A 25,079-nucleotide genomic window follows, 5' to 3' on the forward strand; every position below is an offset into this window, starting at 1 on the left:
CCTTCTATTGCTAATTAATTACATATCTCATCCCTTTAACTGATTGGTCTACAACCCGAGAGAGGCCCATGGCAAGCAGGCAAACACACACATGGCACTTTCTTGCTTATTGGTGGCTCATTAAGGTGAAAAGTGAATGGAACAGACATAAGAGGAAACTCACACTCACACTCACACACACACACACACACACACACACACACACACCTACAGAGAAGGAAATTGATTTCTTCAGAACACAGGGAGATCAAAAGGCTTATTATAATTGGTTTGTAAATGTGGCTGAGCTCACCCACCCACTCACTGCGAGGAGCACATACACCAGCATACAGACACCCCTTCACTGACAAACATGCATTCATCTGCAATAAACTTGTCTGTATTTTATAGGGAGCAAATATGAAACAGGAAAGTGTTGTTGCTTATGTAGCTGTGTTATGTGATATACTGTGGAGGGCATCACAGCATAACTCCTGTAGGGTGGTGGGGTAGGGTGGAGTAGGGTGGGGGGTTTATTCTCCAACCAAAAAAGAGAAATGAGGTCGTTGTACTACAACAGACCAGAGAAACACAGCAATAGAGACAGAGACACAGAAGAGGGAAGGGTGTAAAGGCTGGAGAATTGGGATATGAAAATGATCCTCACATTATGAGGATTAATAATCATATATGCTCCTGGCCCTTTTCTCTCCTTTTCTCTCCCGAATCAAATTAATCACCACCGCTCCCCCTAGCCCAGCCTTTCCCTCTTTTTTTTCACCCACCTCCTCCTCCTCCTCCGTTCTCCATCTCTCGCTCTCCCTCTCATTCTTTTGCTAATTGGGCTATCTGAGGTGCCGACTTCAAAAGGCACCTGCTATCACACAGATGAAAAAGTGAAAAAAAGGACAGTTCGGGATATATATACCCATATTAGATGAACAGTGTACCAAATCTAGCCTTGTCACTGTCCTCAAAATTGGTTAAGTATACATAATAACGACTTCCTTTTGAATTCTGTTCACTTGCTATTATTTCTATTGTTATTATTATTATTATAAGAATGTAAAATTATAAGAAAGATAGAAGAAAACAAACACTCAAAAGTAGAAAACAGACACAAGTACTTCAAAGTGGTTCACTTCAAAGAGGATATGAGAACCACTAGCTTTAGGGAGAATGTGGGGATAAGCTTGGCGCCTGAAACCTTATACACTACACTAACCGCTTTACAGTAACACATATTGCTCATCTAAACAACTGTTTACACATGCAAATAGCAATATCAGGTCTTGGATTATAAATCCTTACACTCGCAAAGCACAACAATGGGGAAAAATAATAGCTGTCTTTTCCACGTCGGACAGGAATATAGACAGAAAGAAGATGGCAGTTAATAGCATCATGTCTCCACTACAAACATTGCAGTAGAATCTGGCTTTTACATTCTAATAAAGTCTTGTGAATACTCTGGATGGAGTTTAAAATATTACTTTCTATCATATCAGGCTTTACTACAGTCGTACAGCGTAGCAGCTTGCTATTTTATCAGACTGGGCATTAGTTCAGTCACATTCAAAAGATCAGTAACATAAAATGCAAAATGCAGCACAGTCTTTTTAAGAACCATCACATATTTTCTTTCAAAAAGGTGGTGCTTAGGGTAAAACAAAGATGTACACCACTTAAAATGTCATTTAAACCTCCATGTGTCAATGAGGAAGATACGGTCTATGAACTTCACAGAAATGGATACTGACAATGACAGAGCGATGAAGCCAGCAGGTAGACTACAAGCAAGTCTGAAAGATTATGGCCAAACAGCTCACAGAGCTGGTGCGCCTTCTGAAAACCTTGACAGTTTGCATACTCAATAAGGCCTTGCTCAATTTATTGACTGACTATGAAATGATTATTTCTCATTTCTATGCTGACAGCTTAGTTTTGCATGTCCATCCTGGTGAATAAGATGTTCAGCAGCACAGTACTACTAATGGTGACCTTGGCTGCAATGGCTGTTCGCAAGGCAAGTTAAGTAGTTTGAGAGAGGTGAAAAGTCTTGAGGTAAAGAAAGCAAGACTGGAATAAATCAAGTCAGGTGGAACTTTTCTCCAGTAGTAGTCTGAACATGTATGTTCTTGCATCACCTCAGAACCACTGTTGAAAAAATGTAGCCAAGTAGGCTCAATGCTGAAATACAATTTTATCAGACAGAAGGGGAAAATGTCTGTGTGTGGGCAGTTAACCGCAGTTAAAAGAGATAAGGTGCATTACTACATTGAAAAGAAACATGAAACCAACACTGCACAATTTAAGAAACATGCTGTATGATAGATCTGCTACAGATACTAATAGATTCATTACAAGGACAATAACAAACTGCAGAAAGCTAATGCTCAGTGTTGGACTGCAGCTTAGGGGTTATGAGGGACCCTCCTTTGAGTAGGATTTCATAAGATCTGCTCCTGTTGGGGCAAAATCCATCTTAACATAACAAAAGTAGCATCACTTCCAATTATTACAAACAATACAGGCTTTAATTATAACCTCTGCAATTTGTCAAGGATTTTTCCAAGATGTGTTTACTGAAATTCTGACTTGCGCAGCAGCTGGACAGAACAGAGGCAAGATGGATAACTGGCCTGAGCTGAACTACTGAACTTGACCCTGCTTTCGATGAGGGAAAGAAAGAACAGACAGGGATACATGCATAGCTAGGGATATACAGACTGAAAATAGAAATAACTACATAGATAAAGAGCAAAAGATACAGCCATGTACAGCCAGAGGGCGTGTCTTCCACCATCAGCTCTCTGCTCTTCCACCGAGCCTCAGAGGTCACCCCTGACCCTGCCCCGAGCACATTACCCCCCCGCACGTCTGTTTTCTGTGTGGGTGTGTGTGTGCGTGCGTGCAAACCCAGCTGCGCTGCTGGGCAGCTGATGGAGAGGAAGAAGACGGGTCAGGAAGGGTCAGCGGTGGCTCGATGTGGTGTCAGCCTGCTTTCGCTGGGTAACGAGGAATGGGAGCCACAAGAGGAGGAGGAACAGGAGGATGAGGAGGAGTGAAACTGGGCTCCCAGAGGTGAGGTATAAGGAGATGGATAGGGAGGTCAGGAAGAATGTATTAGGCCTTGAGCGGTGTGTTTAAGGAAGAGAAGGAAGGATGAGGGGTGAAGGGTCAATCTGCATAACCAGATATGGTGTGGATTACACCACACAAAGAGGTCAATGAAATCCCAATTCTCTTTCAAAGAGTGTTTTATTCTAACTATCAAACTTCAACAGATTCAAAACACGCACAGGATATCAACAAGACAATAAAACAATAATAAACACACACACGAGAGAGAGAGAGAGAGAGAGAGAGAGAGAGAGAGAGAGAGAGAGAGAGAGAGAGAGAGAGAGAGAGAGAGAGAGAGATACAGTACACCCACACAGGCAGACATACAGACAGGTGTGGGGCTATGAAAAGGCCATGGTGTCTTTATAGTCAGCACTCAGAAAAGGTTATTAGACATCAACCAGAACAGGCGGCTGTCTCAGCCAATAAAAAGTGGAGGCGTGGGTGCACAGGCCAAGAGGGTGTGTACGTGGGGGGGGTCAAATCAAGGAGTGACAGGCGGACATTAGGACTTGCCATACAGGTGAATGCAGATGGGACAGCTGCCAACACTGACATTTTACTGACATAAACAGCTAGCATCAGCCATGTGTGCATGTGCACTTTTGTTTATGTATATGACATGAGCAGTGTGTCTGTGTGTGTGTGTACTGAGACTGAATCTGAAGGTCAGATGGAATTATATACACAACCACACACACACACACACTGTCTGTCTGTGATTTTCTGGTGTCCTGGTTATGGAATGAATATGGAGGAGTTAGAGCAGAAGGCTCAGTGACACTGGGACAAGGTGATAGGAGTGGACAGGTGTGAGTGTGTGAGCGTAGGCCCGGGTGTCAGCGCTATATGCCAGGACAGCAGGTGGCTAGTCAAAGGACATCAGTGACCTTCTCCTTATCCCTCCCTCTACCCTACTACCTTTGTCCATCTCTCCCTCTCTCCCCAAGTCCCAATTCATCTCACCCGGTAGTGAGCACTCTCTGCACAACAAGTCATGGCGCATTGAGAAGATGAACACACACGCGTGCGCGAACACAGGTGTGGGTGGTTTATTCATGAACTTGTGTGAGATGCTGTTTTGACACAGAGTTGCTGAATAATGTAAATGTGCAGTGTGTCCTCCACGCAGAGGAAGGGAAGGGTGAGAAAGGCTGGAGAAGATGTGAGAAAAAAGAACTAAATGGAAATGTGTGCGTGATATTCTTACCTTTAGTGGCTGATGGAAGAAGAGCAGGAGAATTGAAATAGACATGGAGTCAGGGAGAGATGGGAGGGATGCGGCAGAGGTGAGAAACAGAGAAAGACATTGCTCATTACTGTGAAATGCAACATGATAGCAGCAGGTGTAAAAACACACAAGACACACACTCACTCTTTGTCTGCGAAGAGAAGGCCAAGGTGAGTTTGGCAAAGAGCTCATTGTTTTCAAATTGCTTCTCGTTTGCCTTGGTCCAGAAACTGTTCTCAGAGAGGTCCTCAGGTCCAAGCTAAGAAAAAGAAATACCAGTGCGTATGGAGGGAGAAAGAGGGAGACAGAGGGAGACATAAAGAAGAATAGAGAGATGTATTGCATGTGTTAGAACCCGATCATCAAATTGACTCAATTTTCCAAAAATGGTCATCTGTGCACCTGGCAAACAATGAGATGAGCAGAGAAGTCTGCAAAATAAAAAGAAACAGCAGGGCGGTAAAAGGAGGAGGCCTGGGAATGATAGTAGAGGGAGGGAAAAGGGTAGTAGTGTAGGAAGGAGGGAAGGACAAAGAGGAAAGGGAAAGAAGGAATTAAGTCGTCATTTTCTCTAATCTTCACATACTGTCTCTACCAAAAAGGGTCTTGAGATTCACACACAGCAAGGCTAAAAAATATAGAGGGTTCCACTTTTTTCTTTCCCTTATTCTTTCGTTATTCACCCTTACCCAGGAGCTCTTCTTGTATTCCTCTCTTTGTCTTAGTGATGCACTCTCTCTATTCTGGTCACTATTAACTTTGTATGTTTTTCTTTCACTTTCCAAGTGTTCTCATCAAAGGGAAAGAGAAAGAGAGAGAAAGTGAAACACAGAGAGAGTGAGTGAGAAAGCAGTGGTGGTAAGTTTACAGATATCAGTCCTTTCATTATGGACAAAGCCTCAGGGGTGGGGGCGTAGGACGGAAAAGACAGAGAGCAGGGAAAGGAAATGTGATATGGGGATGAGCTGAAGGAGCAAGAAAGAAAGCAAGAGAGCACGCAAAAAGGAGGATGAGACCAAGCCAGAAAAAAAGTTAATTTAAATTACAAAAGAATACTGTCCTTTCTAGCAGCAATTTAATTATCTTTCAGTGGCGCAGTTAAAAGAAGAAGGCTTATTAAAAAGCAATTTCTGTGACATCCTCGTCAAACACTCTCACCAGCCCAAACGAGAGAGATAGAGAGAGAGAGAGAGAGAGAGAAAGAGAGAGAGAGAGAAGTTAAATGCTGATGAAGTCTGCTGAAGCCATTAAACAGTAGCTTTAGGCTAAAGAAAGACAGAGGGCCGTTTTGATGTTTTAACCATCACAGATGAGAGGGAGGAGAAGAACATGAAGCAAATAGTCATGAGATACACGTATGCACGCAAGTCACTTTAGGTCAGAATCTCACTCTTAAAGCTCCATCTCACATTTCTCTCACACTGCTGAACCCAGTACATACAGTGCAACAGTATACATCGTAAAACTTAGCACAATAAAACAAATACACACTTTAAATTATATTTGTATTATTCAGAACACAACCCACTCTTTGAAGATTGATAATATACTGAACCATCTATCTTGAACTGACCTTTCTCCAGTTGGCTCTCTTCAGCTGGACCTCAGGCTTGTATTCTTTCTTAGGCTGGAGCCCATAAGGTAGTGAAGGCGGGGCAGGGGCACCCCAGCCCCCCATGCCAAATGGTGGGGGTGGAGGTATGCCCGGACCTGGCGGTGGAGGAGGGATGCCAGGAAAACCAGGCAGTGGTGGTGGTGGTGGAGGTCCCATCCCAGGTAAGGGTGGAGGAGGTGGTGGTCCTGGCATGCCAGGTAGGGGTGGAGGGGGTGGAGGACCTGGCATACCTGGTAAAGGAGGTGGTGGAGGGGGAGGGGGAATACCAGCATGACCTGGTAAAGGAGGAGGGGCTGGGGGAACACCCATGCTTGCATGGCCTGGTGGGGGTGGGGGTGGAGGTGGAGGTGGAGGTGGAGGCGGCATACCTGCATTTTGGCCAGGGATGGGAGGAGCAGGTGGTGGAGGGGACAAGCCGGGTGTTGGCACAGGAACAGTAACTGTGACAACCTTAGTCTTGGCTTCTTCCAGATCTTTAGACAGCTTTTCAATCTGCAGAGAAGTAAGGTTACAGTGTGTTATTATAAATATTGATTAAGCTAATAACAGATATATCTTCACTTTTTTGATTTTTTGCTGTATATTTCTCAGATGAGCACTCATTTTTTATGGATTTTCCAATTGACACCATTTCCATGAATAGCCATGCCAACAAAGTGATTAGATATGAGACAAAAGGCAGAACAAAAGAGGAAAAGGCTGACATAGAAAGGGATTAAAGCCTGGGCAGGACTGAGTTTTGGGAGAGATGGGGAGAGAATGGAGTGTGAGGCACAGCGAAGAAACATAGCAGGGGGAATTAAGTCCACAGCGGAATTCAAAAGAAAACGTTTTAAAGACAAACTTCTAAATTAGAAGTGAGGGTGAAGTCATTTTTTTATTTCAACAATGAAATGCTAAATTTCAGTATTTACATCAGTGAGATGCCAATTCTTGAGAAAGCGTTCTAGTCAATAAAGTTAGCCAGTTAATACTGGCATATGAGAGAAGACAAGGGCTTGAATGGGAATACACTACATGTGATTTAAAGCATACAAATATAGAGACATTTATTTCCTGTATCTGTTCTGACTGTAGGTGTATAAATTGTAAACAGTGCACATATGTGTGTGAAAGAGTGTCTGTATGTAGTGTAACAAATTGTTTGTGTTGTTTCCTCCTCTGACTTTGAAAAAAGGCAGTAACAGACATAAAGGGCCTCTGAGGCAAGCTTTCTTAGTGAGGCAGCAGATGAAGAGTTGGGCACAGCATCACACGGAGGGACAGTGAGAGATCTCTACATGTGATGAAATCTTCGATGGGCAGTGCCTCAAACACAGAGAAAGTGAGCCATCTTAGCATGAGAAGCTTGTTAGATGCCTGGCTGGTGATGCTGTTGATGCATTGGACAACTGTGTGTGCATATGCATGTGTGTGTGTGTGTGTGTGTGTGTGTGTGTGTGTGTGTGTGTGTGTGTGTTTGGGCTTTTGTGTGGTGAGAAGATGACTCTGCTGGCAACAGCCAGTTTGGATGAGGCTCATTTTGGAAGCTGTGTAGTTCTCTTACAGAGACACACACACACACACACACACACACACACACACAGACACACACAGACACACACAGACACACACACAGACACACACACACACACACACACACACACACACACACACACACACACACACACACACACACACACACACAGCAACATCTTCATGTGGTTAGAGCACACATGCACAGAGGCAGACTGTTCTGGGTCACTTGGTGTGTTTGTGAGTTTGGGTGTCACTGTGAGGCAGAGTCCAGCTGGTGTGGCAGCAGGACACTGACAGCTAAACAATCCTCATCTTTGGCTCCTTACTGTATAAGTGTGCACGCACACGCACACACACACACAGACACACACACACACACAGACACAGACACAGACACAGACACACACAGACACACAGACACACACACACACACACACACACACACACACACGGACACACGGACACACACACACACACACACAGAGAACACCCTGCATGTGTATCTTGGCCTTAAAAAAATCTGTTTGTCCCATCTCCATCCTTTCCATTTCTTCTTCTTTCTTCCCCCTTTCATCACTCTTTATACTCACATTCCACAACTTTCCATGTTTTTATTGAGTTTCTTAATCTCTAAAGGATTTGGCTTCTTCTCACAATATCCTTTTAGTTTTTTTTTCTTCTTTTCATGCCATGCTAGCAGTTGGCTTAATCATTTAAGGCCAGGGGGTTTCTGTGTTTGTGTGGGTGTGCATAGATGTTGGACAACTTTTTGGTGCTTAGAGTTGTACAGTATTGCATTTCTCTAAGACTTGAAATATTTTACTTCTTGGAGCTTTAGCAGAAGTTTCTTTTTTGTGTGTATGTGCTTCCAGATCATTAAACAAGACATTCAATTATCTGTCTCAAAATTCAGTGATTCTGTCCCAATGTTGTGGTTCTTTTATACTGACAATGGCATGAAGCCATGATCAAAATCCTGTATGTTTGATGGTCAGCTACCCACAAAGACTTCTGGAAGTGTCATAAAGTGTTCAACTCACTTTTAATTTAGTGAATTCAGGTATTTACTTTAAGATTAATTCACATCATGAAAAACTTACAGAGAATGTGTCACATGTAAACTACATGTGCACTGGCTCAATACTCCACAGTAAAAAAGAAAAACTGACATACGGCATCGAGCCCCACATGGACAGGTGAATGTGTGTGTGTTTGTGTGTACCTGCTGTTGCAGAGTGCTTAGTTGTTGTTGTAGTCCCTTGTTCTCCTTCTCTTGCTCCAGCTTTGATGAGGCCAGACGTTCCTTCTCTTGGCTCAGGTCCTGCAGCTTATGCTCATAGTCACCTTCCAGTTTCTTCAGCTCCACCTGCAACTCGTGGCGTGCTGTCAACTCTGCATCCAGCTAATGCACATGGAAAGGGTTACAGACAGGGACAGACTCAGTTACAGTATCCTAGAAAGGGTTAGACTTTTTGGTGACTTTCTGGTACAATTTTTGTTTAGTGGTAAATTTCAAAAGGTGTGATCCTCATGGAAGTACATGTGTTTTCTCGGGTCTTATTAGTACCAGGCATGCACAAATACTGTGCCACTGCTGGCGGTGTTCCAGATAAGTTTGGGTAATGAATATACAGCTAATCATGTGCAGCATCCACCTGCTAAACAAGTCTCTTCCCCTGGATAGGAGGCCCATAAAATGACCCGTGCATACAGTAATGTCATACTGATAACATATTAAGAAAAAGAAAACAAAACAACAAACATACAGTTATTTAAAAAATATTGATAAAATACTCAATATTAATAGTCACACATCACTGTAAGACCATTTCAAAATATTTGCTTGCAGCTTGACATCAGCCATAATGTGAGACTAAAAAACTGACTAAGAAAATAGGCTTTCCTGCTCAGGATTTTGTGGCATTCTTGTAAGATATAGGCCCTAGAAAATGAACAACAGATGGGCATGCTGCTGCTGCAATTCAGAAGGGGGATCACTGCAGCATTGAGATTGAGCAAGAAGTCATCAAAGGGCAAAAAATTTTACATACAATTTCATTTAACAGATGACTTAAGTAAAAGATTTTGAACAACACCAAGTATAAATATCAACCTTCAAGCTACTAAAACACCAGAGTTCTCCAAAGTCAGATGGGAGCAAAGTGTGTTTGCCTGCACAAGCTTTTAGCCATGCTCTTGAAGCTGCAGCAGTTTCCGTCTCTCAAAGACCTGTAGAAGCCATTTCCTGCCGTCTAGTGCTTTCAGTTTCATTGTATAATTTACACTGCAAATTAGTGTCAGTTATTGAGTTAGGATGCTTCAGTGCACCTCTATAAATTCACTTCTCACTTCCATTTTAAAACCTTCACACCCATTACAAAACAGGGGGAGGGGGACAGAGAAACATTTCTATTTTTCCACAATTCTAATTTTCTAAAATTTTCAAGAATTTTTCTTCTAGGACACTTGACTAACAGGATAAAAGTATTTAAACAGATGAATCCATGAACACACGGACACACATGGCTGTTTAATTTGCCGACAGCAGATCTGTTACTCTAGCTGTCAGCATCCTGACAGCCTCATCCCTAATTCCTGACAGAGACTGCCTGCAATTACCCTATCATACACAACCAGCACTATGGTGTGTGTGGTCAACGAAAATTAATCCAAGTGCGTTCATGTGATCTGCGCTTCTGTGGATGTGCATGCATTCAATTGATATGATCCCAAGTGAGAGCGTGTGTCTTAACGCATGCCTGAATGAAGGCTAGTTTCAGCTCCCTCTTTGCAATTACCCTGTCACTGGGACAGAAACATCAGGGCAGCAGCACACCGCAATCAAGGCATTTACCCCCTTGTGTGAAATGTGTGTCCATGTGTGTGGGTGTTGGTTGTGTTTCTTGCTAGCCTGTAAGAGTATTTGTCTGTCGGGTGGCTGTCAGACATGTGTATGCTCATTCTCTTAGTCACCCTCTGTTCCACCTTTTTCCTTATTTGTCATCCCATGTCAGCCAGACGCTGATCAGAGAGAATTTCACTACGATCCCAATGTAGTTATGTGTGTGAGGGGAAAATGTTAGACTTTTGCAATGTATGGTTTTCTTTTGCAATAGCCTGCCTGCTTTTGGGTTGATGTGTAAATATGTCTGTGTGTGTGGCAGGCTTTTCTTGTGAGCGTGTATGTGTATTTGTGATTTTCAATGTGAATAAATTTGTGTATTTCACCTTCTTCTCCAGCTCATTTGCCTTGGCCTCGCTAGTTTCCACCTTGGTCTGGTCCACCATGTTGTCTGTGGACAAACAGAGAGGGCAGAAGAAGGGAAAAGACAAAGAGGAAAAAAAAGGTGGATGATAACATAGACGTTTCAGACAACGGAGATATTGCACCCTTCAGTCTGGCACATGCTGTGTGCACACATTCACATTCACACACAGAGCAAGCGTGCTATGTGTCTCCATAATTTTCCCTTATCACACTACCCAAAGTCAAGATCCATGAGGCGACTGTGGAGGCATCTCCTTACAATGGGATGCTATCTGATGCATGCTGCTTCTACACATCATTACCTTTTAAGCCTCCAATACATATGCCTTTGTATGACTGCATGTGTGCGAGACAGGTGGGAGCACACCAATTTCCCTCTAGGTGAAAAACATCTCACACCACTTCATTTCAAAGTCGTATATTCACCCCTCCTCTATCAGACAGACTGTACAAAAATAAAAGAAAAACCATATAACATTCTGGGTGTAATCCATTATCAGAGGTTCTGCTTGGCAGAGGACAGGGTGAGAAGGACACAGGCTAACCAACAGGGTGCTTTTACAGAATAATTGCAGGGTCTACAGGTGGTTCAGTGCCCAAGGGCTTGCCGAGCATGTGCAATAAAAGAGCTAATTAACATGAAGATGAACGCCACAAAGTCACTGGATCAAAGGCAGCTAATCATGATGCCCAGGAGAAGCATCAAACAGACAGATAGCAGAGATAAAAGAGCTGTGAAAAACTGAAATAGAAAATGAACACATTACATGAACTTATAGAAAGTGAATTACAAAGATTGTGAAGAGATAAGGTTTGAGTCAGTTCAGTTGAAATGAAAATATGGCAAGTCGAAGAATGAGCTGAAACTATGCAGGATTCCTTATATCTAGATAAACCTGTAAGCAAGCCAGAGAAAAATCTATCATGTGAAACAGAAGTTTTTGCTGGATGAAAAAATCTCACAATAACATACCAAGCCATAAACAATTTTGTGCGCATTTCTGTATGACATGGTTATTGGTTGTGTAATGAGGAGGGTTACTTCTGTCATGGTGGCTAGGCTAAATGGGACAAACTTCGAATAGAGAGCACTAAGGGAGCCAGAATGTGGGGGGAAAAAACTGTGCTGAATTTCAGAGTTCAAAGAAAAACACTAAATAATGCATGCAGGGCAGAATTGGGCTGCTTTCCACCGATAATAACTCTGGCAGCCTTAAAGGAGGCCAGCCAGCCTGTGTGTGTGTCAGGACGCATTTAGAAGCAGTGCAATTAGAGCCTCCTGCGGTGAGCAACGGAGACCTGCCATAAAGGAGTATTGAACTTTTGAGACATGGCCTGCACCTCTATTCTGCTCTGGTTTGGTTTACTATCTTCAGCAGGTGTTTCCTTGTCAACATTTAGAGCTGTCACTCAGGTCCAAAAATTTCACCAAAAGTCAGCATGTCATGTGTGTATTAAATAGTGTCATGAAATAACGTGGTTCCATGACCATCATAATACTTTCTTGATCTCCATAGAAAAGTCTGTGTGACCCTTGTACTGTACTTTTCAAGTCTGTCTTAAAATAGTCAGGTACGCATAAGTACATTAAAATATTAATACACACTAATACAAAGAGGGTACTCTGCACTAAAAAGATGCTAACTTTGGAAAGGAACTCACTTGATCTGTCTAACTCAGACTGCCTAAGCCCCATTTTAGCTTCAGATAAACTTTGGAACATATTTTTGCACAGAATGTAGATTTGGTGCCCCATTCACTTCCACTTGGAAACACAACAGGAAAGGATCTTTTCATGGTCTGTATGAAAAGGAGGAATAAGCACAGCAAGCAAAACCAGTTCCGATGTTCATATTGGCACCTGATTATTGCTTTAATAAAGACTTAAAAAACTGTGAACCTATCCTTTAAACATAGGAGATGCTTGCAGACACATGCATGTGGCCACTGCTGACTAGTATTATATGGATAAATTCACCACAAGTGGCTGAAAGTTACCATCTAGCCAATATATCATTGTATGTCAGGGATCAATGGAAGAGAATAGAGAAATCTCACCTACTATATTGTGAAATTAGACTCTGGGATTGCTTACTTTGATAAAGCCTTTATCCTCTTGATAGAGTTCTGACCTGTGACCGTTAAATCTGTAGCACAATTCAGCCCATACTGATACACGCTCCCTCACTGGTGCCACCCTATGGCATTTCTGGGCCACTACACATTTGTCAATGATGAGGATAGAAATTTAACATGAACTCTGACCAAATTAACGTTTAATCACACGATATAGGTATAATGCCACCAACAACAGCACAGCAATCCTGTCAGTGATTGGAGTGGGGTAGGCCAAAAGTGAAATGTGGTTTAAAGTTTCAACTAACACACTACTGCTCAACAGTGTTTGATTTTTCTGACAAATGTGTATTTTGTGTTGACTTGGTCTTTAATGTCTGTGAGTACATGAATAGTACATGAATGTAGTTCTAAATTCTATGAGTGATGGGTAAGAAGGCATCACGTACACCTAAAAGAGTGAGAAGGAAAGACTTGATGATTTATATGTGTGCTCTGGTCTAACAACTCACCTATCAAGCCTTCAATGTTGAGGCTGAGGTTACGGCACTTGAAGTCTGGGTCCGCTCCATTCCTGTGAAGCACGATCTGAGCGATACACTCGTCTATCACCTTGTAGTACTGAGGCCTGCAGTGAGAGAGTGAGGGAGAGACGGATTTACAGAGAGATGGATTATGAAACAGAAAAAAATGGAGAGACAGGAGGAAGATACGATGAGAAGGAATGGAAAGTAGAAGTTTTCACTTTCCATAACATACGTTGTGTGCTGTGTCCACAATGACAAGTATAGCAGATACATGCCCTTTACAATGCCATTCTAGTCCGCACACACAAGAACTCTGGCACATTATGTGAGCAGAGAATGGAATTGACAAAGAGCAACCAAGTTCATTTGTTCAGACAAATGTGAGAACACGCATGCTTTGTCACTTTGTCTGCAACTGAGACTGGCTGTCGTTGTGAGCATGACGGTTTGAGTTGCTTGTCACAAAGATTGATTGTGTGCAACTGTGTTTGTGAGAGTGTGTTGGTGTATGTCCAGCGCTGCGTGTCTGATCAAGCCAGCTTCACACAGACACTCAATTTTAAAGGTGTCTTATTCCCTGACCCCATTAGATGCTGCCAGAGTCACAAACTCAATACTTTATTTATTCTGTCTCCCTCCCTCCCTTGTCTCTCTTAGTCACTCTGCCTTTGTCTGACACTTATTCCACTCCTTCACTACACTTGAAGTTGTTTTTGTTTTTTTTCCTGAAGCTCAGATTTATCCGTGGAGCGAGAGAGCCATCTAGTGTCATTCTGAAATAACTGGACATACGCATTTGGCTACATCTTAAATCTGGCATTCTTCATGAGTCTTAAAATTTTAAATTGAGTTATTAAATAAAGTTATTAAAACTACCATCTGCACAGTATGTGCATTTGTGTATTCAAGTAACTTCCAAGGCCACTTGGAAACTGAACACAATGAGACCAGGAATGAAAAAGGACCAAAGCAGCCTGTGCTCTTTCATTCATTCCTACACAAATGCTAACCCTTCCATTCCCTGCACAGCCCTCCCTCATTCTCTCCACATCTACCTAGCAATTTACCTCAACTCTCAATTTCTTCTTCATTACTGTCTCACCCTCCACCTTCCTTCTCTTTTCATCTCTGTAATTATCAGGCTGTATTTTCCTCCACTCTACAGCTCTCTCTCCCTCCCACCCTCACTTTCTGTCTCACTGTGGAGTCTATTACAGACCACCTCCATTGTGCTCAAGCGGATCACCTGGATGGAGACAGCAGGACAGGAAAGAGGGAGGAAGAGAGGGGAGGTAAAAAAGACTTAACCTTGGACTACTTGTCTGGGCCAACCTACCTTTTCCATCCTCATAATATAATCCGCAAATTGTATTAAAAATAAACCACAATTTTATGTCCGTCTGGTGCTCTGGCAAACAAACAGGAAACGGAGGAAAGGGCTGACATGAGGATGTGAAGAATGGGATAGGGGCATGTGTGAGAGAGTATCAACGTGTATGAGTGTGTATATGTTTGTGAGCTACCTAGCCAAATAGTCATTTCGGATAAGCAGCAGATGCTGCATCAGGGACAGGAAGTGGCTCTCAGCCTTGGAGTCCTTCACAGTGTTGACTAGGATGTCAAACACTTCCCTCACATCAGTGAACCAAAATTAAGGCACAATTAACACAATGAATTGAAAAGCTTCGCACAAATCGAAGAGTCTTACACTAACCTTTGCTGCATATATTACTTACAAAAGGAAGACAACTGAACACTACCATTTGTACACTGCAGAAGTACAGTGACACAAGTCAGAGACTTGTAGTCCATCTGATAATCTTTGTTGTATCAGGACAGTGTGATGTAAACTCAACATGTCTTGCACAACTACCACAATCAGTTCTATCACATAAGTATTTTTGTGAAATTCCTTTGGCCAGATGTGTTACTTCATATTTGTGTTAACCATGAGTGTAGGCAGAAGACAAAGTGTTGCAGTCAGACTACAGTTATACTGTACTGTGGCCCTGGGAGACACCTGGTGTTGTGAATTATAACTGCAGGTCAAAAGTAGCAAGAAGAATTACAGCAGCTGGTGAAATTCCTTTTGAGTCATTTCTAAAAGTACACTGTTACAGAAAGGAAGTTTTTTTTTTTTAATCAAAAACCTGTCTCTCCTGGATGTCCCTTTACGACAACCAGCTGAAAACAGTGTTCACTGTCTAAGATAAAACAACATCCTTTGCATCTTTCCCTTTAAATATGTATCTTCGACAAATCAGGTCAAAATCATTATAGACATGGAGGCTCAAGGGGGCTGACCATATCTACATAGAATAAAGCTATTAAGGGACTCACATCAGGTCCGAAATGCTTGTGGTCAGATATGCATGTGTTAACAATGATATCGAAGAGCATGGACCATCAAGTCCACATACAACAATAGAAACTAAAACTTAGTTTCTATTGTTGTTTGTTCCTAATTAAGTGAAGCCTGAGTCTTATTTGTATGACAAAAACATATCATTGAGAGTTACATTAAAGCAATGACAAGGTCCACCAGTGGTTGGATGCTTAACTGTTCTTTACAGCACTACAGAAGAGTAGCTTATGCCGGGGAGGATCTAATTGGCAAAGACAGGTTTTGAATGTAAAAAAGTCCACACAGGGTTACCATGTCCCCAGAGCCTGAAAAATGATGCTTATTAAGTATGAAAATATTCATTTTGCATCTGCCTTGGAAGAAAGTAAGTGTTCAGGCTAACTGTACAGGGGAAAAAATAGCTATTTGATGTTGTGTACATAGCTGACTCATTATATTACAGGGAATATATGCATATAATTCTATATACTACTGTCGAAATCATACGTATTCTTTCATTAGGAAAAACATTTTGAAGGTTATTCCTTCCACTCATCAAAGTAGCAAAGCAACGTAAACACAAAACCACAAGCATGCAAAGTTATGTTGTATGCAGGCATAGAGATTTTCAAGGTCAAAAAGAAGACCCTGGCAATTTCTACAGAGGGAAAATTTTGCTCAGTGAAAGGATATTCCATTTCAATGCGGATGTCATCAAGTCGTGCTTTGAGGTCCTCAGAGTCATCCTCAGCCTGTTCATCAAACACTGTCAGCTGCACCCTCAGCTCTTCGTTTTCTATCATCCGCACCTCCTGCAGGGAGAGCGATGGGGGAAGAAAAGGCAAGGGGAGAATGGCAGGAAGACTGTGACAAACATTGGGTTTTGACAGTTGAGAGAAAGATTTTTTTTTTTTACAGCATATGAGTGTGTGTCAGCCAGTCAGCAAGACAGAGGCATATAAAGTAAGAGAGACATGAAGAGTGAGGCTGTGCAAATGTGTGTTGTTGGAGAGTCACTTTGAGAGAAGATCAAAAGAAAGTGTTTTCTGTACCGTCAGCTGTTCTCTGAGCCCCAATCTTAGTAGTTCAGAGCGAATATGGATCCTGAAGTCCAACTCTTCTCCACGGCTGATCAAGGCATTGATCAGCTGCATGCAGCCACCCTGCCAAAAACACATAATACAGTTAGCTTCATGATTTAGACTAACTAGACTGACGTAGTACAACACACGATATTTGTCAGCTAAATAAGTCTTTTATAGTGCAGACTGCATCGAGTAGTTCTGTCCATCAATTACAACTGTGTTGGTGTCATTTGGCAAACAAAAATGCACATGGGGAATTATAATTGCTAAAGTGTGTGTGTGCATGCGTATGTGTACCTTAAGAGCAATGTTGTGATTGTTCATGCCAGCAAGAAGAGGCTGAAACCTCTCAATGTCCCGTTTCTCTGCCTCCTCTGTAATGGCCTCCAAAACACGCTCATGACTGCAAAACCAGACAGTTATTCACATCATTTATATTGTTGCTACATATATTTACATCAGATAATAGTACATAAATACAAAATTTGTCATACAGAAAGTACATTCTGTTGCTTTATTCAACAGCTCTTATTAAAACATGACATATAAGTCGTTGAGAAAAGAAGTGCGACATACGACTATTCAATTATTGATATCAGTGTTAGGTTGTTAGTCATCATAGAGCGGCTCAAGACTGTATCTTCATATAACACTGCATATCAGACTTGTGGTCCAGACTTTAGGCTAATCCAGTTAGGGGAAATGTGGTTGTCTGGAATGCTTACAGGTTCTCAGGATGTTCCAAAATTGAGATGGCAGACAGCAGCCTGACAGCATCCACCATCATATGAGGCACCCTAGGGTTGATGGCTCTGACCAGCAGAGGAATTCCCTCATCTGACTCCAGCATGGATTTCAAGCCATACTAAAGGGGAAAGAAACGCAGAAAGAAGAGAGACAGCAGAAAGAGGCAAAGTCCTTTAAGATTTATTTTCTGCAGGGCAGAGATGTGGCTTTCATGGGTCAAATTTCAGTGTTTACATTAGAAAAATTAGTCTTAGGTAAAATTCATTGACTGCAACAACTTTGGAAATGAGACACACACATTTTCTTTCTTTTTTCTACATTAAGGTAATGACAGACTCACTGTTTATCCAATATTTGTTAAACATCCAAAATCTAATATTGCCAAATATTGCAACATTAGAACTAACGACCAATTTGGTTCAATACTGTCTAATCTTCAAAAACAAACTAAAGACTGACTTCTTTGAAATTAGCTGAAAACCAGATTTTTAACAATATCCATGTATCCATAGACTAGATACACTGTTTTTCTCTATGTCTTTACCTTTGTTTTTTGCTTTTATGACACTGGTCTTAGCTAATTAGAAATTTGTATTACTTTAGGACATAAAGAGAAACGTAGCATTTTGTCTCTTGTAGGCACTACATCACTGATACTCAATTACTAGTGTGTAATTATTATATGTGATAGATTTTGAAGAGATTTACAATGATTATGTTACTCAAAGCATTTCCAAATGTGCATGAACGGACCACAGTTGGTCACTGACTTTATGATGCCCTCTAGAGGAAGAATTGCTACACTACAACAAGGGTTGCAAAGATGGTTAAGATAGTTCTATTATGTGTTCTATTGCTTAACAAGCAACAACTATATGCACCTGTATCAAAGAAAGGATTAGCTATTTTTATATTTTATTTTTGAGAAAACAGTCCATTTTCTTACCTTGTTGTTCATAAAGGCTTTTAGACAGCGAATGATCTCATGTTGACATTTCACTCCAATCATTCTAGTTGGTGGATGAGAAAGAAGACAGATATTAAAAGACATTACAACACGCACATTGCTAGATAGAACAAACCGTTATTCTGTGGTTTAAGGGTCTTACGGGTACTCGTCTTTGTCCTCCTGTAGTCTTCTAAGCAGATTCAGCAACAGTGCCAACCCCTCATCGCCAAAGTTCTGCACCCAACTGAAAGTGACAAGACCACATGATTTCTTAAGCACCAACATTACCTACTTGTACTTTTGATGTTAAAATTGATTTTACCGTGTCAAAAAATCTGGTACCTTTGTTTGGTTTTAAATCACATTTTATTAATAAAAGTTCCCCAAATTGAATTAGAGGTGTTAAAACAAATCACTAGCTATCACTGTATTGTCATGCATGATTCCAGTGAGTAATTTCCAGTAAGAAAACGCTATCTTCACAAGACTATTTTTACAGAGGGCTGATACAGAGCTTTGTCACATGGTGCAACGACAATCACCTGAAGCTTAATATCAGCAAAACCATTGAGCCTGTGGTGGACTACAATGCTTCAAATTGCTTCACATACATCTTCCATGCAGCGGCACAGAAGACCGGTACAGTCACAGTTTCTAGGTGGGCAAGTTTTTTAACTTTAAAAACCCTTAGCAAAGTCTCAGCTGGATTGAGGTTTGGAATCCACACTTGGAGATTGACACAGTGAATTTGATTCAATGTTATATTTTTCATAGACACTGTATGGATATATCTGAATGTAAGTACCGGTATATGTGTGTGTTACCTGACAGGGTTGTTATTGAGTGAGACTCGTAGAGATTCCAGACAGTTCAGCAGCTGTGTATCGCGGTGGTCTAACTTTAACTCCTGGATGTACACCATTGCTGATTTGGTGCTCTCCTTCTGGTTTTGGCCCTTAATCAACAACAACAGGCACACACAGTGGGCACACAAACAGGAAGTCATTTTGTGTTTCTATATTTGTCTTCTTAAAGGTTAGAAATTGGTATTATTGCTACTCAAGAGCACAGTGGTGGAGCTTCGAAGGCAACAGACAAGCCCAATTTGAAATTTTGACATGCAGAATTAAAGGGTACCTCATGATTTCCTCTTAATAGGCTTATTTCACAGTTAAATGAACTGTGCTAGCTACCATCTGTGATAGGTTATGTTGGTTCTTTGAGCTACTCGTCTTGACCATGTTTGATTATATTATTTCTACTGCTACTACTACTACTACTACTAGAGGGGTAGCTGGTTCTACCAATAATGGCTGTGATTTTACACTGAGTCTGAATTTTACCAGTGAATACATTTGTATAATGTATAAAACAATCCAGTCTTGACTTGAGTAAGTAAACACTCCAACCGCAAAAGCAAAGGCACTGAACATGTTCAGTTATGGAAAGGCCATTGTGTTCACATTTGTCTGAACAATTAGTCTAGAGATAATAGAGTTGCTTTAAAACACTTCAGTCTGGCTTCATGACATGCCCATATGTAGCACTACGTGTTTAGCATAAGACAATGTGGCATGAAAAGGACAAAATGCTTTGTAACCTGTACTGATTCAAGCCAACAAGCAACATCTTCAAATGAACCTTCAGCACATTGTGTTAGCAATATTTATTTTGGTACTGACTGCTTTAGATGTGTGGAGGTACTGGGAGACCATCTCTCGTTTGATCATAATGTCTTTTTGCCTAAGAGGCTGCTGCTTCTCCTCGTTCAGGTTCATATCCACCTAGAGAAAGACCGGAGAAAGAGAATAACAAGAAATACAAAAAAGGATGAAAAAATAAACAAAACTATTTTGAGACAAGGAGATGGCATGCTGAAAAAAACAGAAAATACTAAAATGGAAATCACATTGTATTTAGAAATCTGAGGAATCACATTATTCGAAGGCAAGGAATATAAAGCTCCCAGTGAGATGCTTAGAGATGCAGTTTAAAAGTGTGAGAATTGGTGATTCTGATGTGCTAAGACACTGAGCAGATTTTTTACATAATACTACATTAGGAAAAAAAAAAAAAAAAACTTCAAATTTAGGATTTGTGAGTGGAATATACAAAGTACAAGGTTCAGTGGTTGTTTAGGGGAGATAATGAATAGGTGATTCTCCAACAGCTGAATCATGCGCACACAACACAAACTTTCACTATCTTTCTCACCAGCATCTGTTCAAAGAGTTCCAGGACGTATTCATCAGAATGATCATGCAGCATAGCACTCTGAGCGTTCAGCTCATAGTTGGCAGCTGAAGAGTGTCGCTGACCCGGCATATGGCCGGGCTTCTCCTTGTCCTTTTTCATCCTCATGCTGGTGAAACGCTCCAACTGGATTAGCAAAAATATGACATAGGTTAGACTCAGACATAGACATAGGAAAGAGGTCAGAGAGGAAAAACTGCAAAGTGTAACCATCGCTGTAAGGCCACAAAACAAGGCAGTAATCCCTAATCAACTCACAGTTTGAGGACGAGCCAACTCTCTTAATACCAATGTTAAATAATGCAACAGTAACAAAACCCACAAGGGCTTTTTGGGATACTACATTTTCTACAACAGTAGAAATCTTTCAGCAACATGAGATGATGATTAGGGATCAGAGACATCAAAGGTTTTTGCAGACAAACATTACCATTCAAAGTCAACATGCAGTCAACACTAGCAGGCACAGACCATAAGCCTCAATTTTGACAAACAATGGGAGATTTCTTTCTCCCTGCTTTTAATGACTTCGTGTGGTAAATTGCTAGCACTAACAATAGCTAGAGTGTTTATATCACTTATTGCCAAATAAAACAATGAAGAACATCAGCTTTAGGATACATGTAATCCTTGGCACATATTAACATAGTGATTTCTATAATGAATCATGAATAATAATTCAATATATATAGTTCTTGCATCCTGCTGTGTCAGCCACATGAAGGCATCACTCGCCTATGTGCCAAGAATTTCATGCCATCAGTGTGCATCTTCAAAGCATGCACATCCAATGGAAATACAACACAAGACAAAACAGATTCTTAACAGCATTTGTGTTACAGTGGATTAAGTTTGTATGAGAGATGGCGACATGACATTAAATGGATATTGGTGAGTCGGTTTATGAAAGACCACAGTGACAGATAGATGAGTCAAGCATAAGGGTGATGGTGGCAAGCAGTGACAAACCTACCTCGTCAGGAATCAGCCGTTTGAGTTTCTGTAAGGATGAACGGATGAAAGGGAGAACAATAGCACAGAAGGTTAAGAAAAATCCAACAGACAGCAGGGACAGGTGGTGACAACAAGAGAGGCAGATGGAGGGAGAGAAAGAGAAAGAATCAATTAGACAGAAATCATTCATGACAGGAAACAGAGGAAACTGTCTACAGAGTTCATGAGTGATTCACAGCAGGAGAGAGGGAAACATGATACATCAATCAGTGTTGTAACCCAATCCGGTAATTCGTACACATCTCTAGAGTACTAACACATTTACAACCCCGACTCCAAAAAAGTTGTGACGCTACGTAAAACTTGAATGAAAACAGAATGTAATCATTGGCAAAAAAAAATTGTTTACAGACAACGGCTTTACAAAATGTTCCCGAGCCCATGGAGTAACATCCTTTATCCAATCATATGTTTCACAAAGTGGTGAACCTCGCCATTCTTGCTTGTGAACGACTGAGCCTTTCAAGGATGCCTCTTTCATACCCAATCAAGATACTATCACCTGTTACCAATGAGCTTGTTTAAACAGGTGTTTCTGGAGCATTCTACAACTTTCCCAGTCTTCTGTTGCTCCTGCCCCAACTTGTTTGAAATGTGTTGCTGGCATCAAATGCAGAAAAAGCACATATTTACAAAAAAAAGATGATGAGGTAAAACATTAATATATTGTCTTTGTTTTCAATTGAGAGTAGGCCAGCAAATTATCTCATTCTTTTATTTATTCTGCAATTTCCCAGCTTGGGATAAATAAAGTATATCTATCTATCTATCTTATGTTTTACACAGCGTCACAACTTTTTTGGAATCAGTGTTGTAAAATAGAGTTAAAATTGAGGTAATCAAGCCATCCAAAAGGTAGTAATGAAATGTGTGAAGTATAACTAGTAGATCAGCAATTATAAGCAGTCAAAGGCAGAGGAACATTAATACATTTTTTTAAGAGTGGAAAATAGCGCCAATGTATCTGAAATACACTTCCATGTGTTGGCCACTAGGTGTCAGGCTATGTCCAAAAATGCTCCCTTAGGAAACCTACTGTCAACATCCCCACTTAAAAAGGGGACAAACACATGCCCTGTCAAAGTCCATGCAGAGCTTCCAACATCAAAGAATAAGCACAACCAACATTTGTGCCACAAAGGAGACAGGAAAAGTGAAAAGTGAAAACACTGCTTTTGACAATCTTAGGAGTAAGATGATAACATTTTGTTATTTTTGTACTTGATTTCAAATTTGCCTATTATTAAAATTAAAGGTAAGCTATTTTCCATGATTTTTGACAATCAAATTGCTATACTGTGTCAACAGCATTCCAGACATATGAAGGATCTGTATGGACATAACACTCTAAATCCATGGTCTGACATTTAATAGCATGCAACTTGGGGTTTGGTTAGAGAGCTAAAGCTAACTTAAAGAGTTAGCTTTGTAAAACAATAACCTGCTGAAGGATCTTTTGAAACATTTACTCTATGGATTTTGCCGACAACTTTAGCGTAGTTATTAAGACTTCCTGTGCCCTTGCCTACGTAGGTGGGCTGTCCCTACACTACAACTGCCACACCTGCAAAAGTTACCTGAACATTTTTCTGCAACAAGAGAATAAGAGGTAGAGATGAGGGAGAAAGAAAGAGAGAGAAAGAAGGAACTCTGATCAAGGCGAGAGAAGTCAAGAGAAGGATGTTTCTGCTTCCACAGCTGCAATTAAATGACAGATCCTCAACCCATGCCCACAGACATGGGGGAGAAAATAACACATATAAACAAATGCTGTGGTGCTATTGACACAGAACTGAAATACACAGCAGTAGGCACAGGGGATTGTGGGTAATCACATGGGAAACTGAATACGAGTGTGTCCGGAAGACAGCAATAGTGATAGATGGGAAGGAAGAGACAAAAACCATTCTTGAATTCAACAACTGTGCATATAAATTTCCGCTTTTCAACCCACGAGTACAGTTAAGAATACAGGCACTCAGATAAAATTAACCACAGTGTTTGTGCCAGTTTTTGAGGAAGGCAATGGGCCTAAAAGTACTGTCTCTCTCTCTCTGAGGGGAACCATAAGAGCAACAATGAACCGCTTCGGAAACACTTTTAGAACCGTTCTGAGACTCCATTGAACGGATGAGCCAATGCCAGCAATGATCCATAGCATTGGGTCATCCTCGTTATTCACATTGCTGAATACAGCTAAATTTAATACCACAGTCTCATTAAGAATACTTTCCAGACAGTCAGTAATTAGATTAGATTATTTGATCCATAATTTTGCAGTCGCAAAATTATGGATCAAATAATCTAATTGCTGTTGAACTGTTGTACAATTAACCGTTTTCCACTGTTTTGCATTGCAGACAAAAGTCTTTAAAATGAACGCTTCATCGAATTTTTCGTTAGCTTTTGATTACTATTTGCTCTGTGTGATTCATTATTGAAAGACCACCATGATCCACTGAAAGTCTATGCACACCAATTGTTCATGCTACGATTAGAAGCATAACACCAATAAAAAACATCTGCATAAATGTGTGTGTCAACATAACACTGGAAATAAAATCCACTCAGCATGTGGCGGGAAATGCTATCACTCGACAAACAATCAAATTAGGTAGAAGAAGTGTACATAATCTCACTATTAAATAAATAAATAACAGCCTGAGTATCACTAATGTTTGGAATTGAATCCACACACACTAATTTTGTATTACCTCACCCACAGTGCTGAAATTAATAGTCCATAAATCAAATAGTGGATCCACAAAAAATTCATTGTAACCATTTCAATGATGGCTGAAACCTTTTGTAAAGCAAAACTGCCAACCATGTGCTAGTTGCAGCTTCTAAAATTTGATGATTGGCTGGCTGCTTTTGACTGCTCAATATCACTGTAAATGGAACACCTTTGAGTCTTTGGACTGGTGGTTAGACAAAACAAGGAATTTAAAGAAATCTCATTGGGATCTGGGAAACTGTGACAGATATTTTTCACAATTTTGGACATTTTATAGATCAAATGAATAGATATGTTTTTCTTAACTGACAGATGAATCAATAATGAGAGTTCCCTCCACTTGGGTTCAGAAGGCTTTTCTCTAATATTAATCAAATACCAAACTCAAAAAACTCCTCAGTTACAATGCAGAGGGCTCCCCAAGCACAGGCTGCCAGCTAAACAAGGTGATTCATCTAATCACCCACAATGAAGAATTTGTACATAGATCTCATAGGTGGCTTGAGACATCAGCAGGCTTTTAACAGAAGAGTTACGGTATCCAGATTTTGTGATTGAAAATCCACCATTGGAGGACTGGGAATTTTTTTTTTTTTTAATCTTGTTCTTTTTT

At 40.8% G+C, this 25,079-nt stretch overlaps 1 protein-coding gene across 2 annotated transcripts in view; it reads right to left on the reverse strand.

Moving 5' to 3' along the window:
* Positions 1-25,079, reverse strand: part of LOC121611198 (protein diaphanous homolog 1) — a 91,990-nt gene that overhangs the window by 50,865 nt on the left and 16,046 nt on the right. The window contains exons 2-18 of one of the 2 annotated variants that reach the window (XM_041943626.1): positions 21,689-21,715; positions 20,677-20,841; positions 20,145-20,246; positions 19,287-19,417; positions 18,623-18,706; positions 18,460-18,523; positions 17,492-17,631; positions 17,064-17,169; positions 16,734-16,844; positions 16,375-16,493; positions 14,861-14,977; positions 13,323-13,438; positions 10,695-10,759; positions 8,689-8,868; positions 5,907-6,440; positions 4,478-4,592; positions 4,313-4,321 (exon numbers count right to left, since the gene is read on the reverse strand). In XM_041943626.1, the coding sequence (XP_041799560.1) occupies positions 4,313-4,321; positions 4,478-4,592; positions 5,907-6,440; positions 8,689-8,868; positions 10,695-10,759; positions 13,323-13,438; positions 14,861-14,977; positions 16,375-16,493; positions 16,734-16,844; positions 17,064-17,169; positions 17,492-17,631; positions 18,460-18,523; positions 18,623-18,706; positions 19,287-19,417; positions 20,145-20,246; positions 20,677-20,841; positions 21,689-21,715 (2,185 nt within the window). The remainder of the gene's footprint in view (positions 1-4,312; positions 4,322-4,477; positions 4,593-5,906; positions 6,441-8,688; positions 8,869-10,694; positions 10,760-13,322; positions 13,439-14,860; positions 14,978-16,374; positions 16,494-16,733; positions 16,845-17,063; positions 17,170-17,491; positions 17,632-18,459; positions 18,524-18,622; positions 18,707-19,286; positions 19,418-20,144; positions 20,247-20,676; positions 20,842-21,688; positions 21,716-25,079) is intronic. The other variant, XM_041943627.1, reaches the window with a different exon arrangement.

This window comes from Chelmon rostratus, chromosome 9 (genome assembly GCF_017976325.1).
Source record: "Chelmon rostratus isolate fCheRos1 chromosome 9, fCheRos1.pri, whole genome shotgun sequence".
NCBI lineage: Eukaryota > Metazoa > Chordata > Actinopteri > Chaetodontiformes > Chaetodontidae > Chelmon > Chelmon rostratus.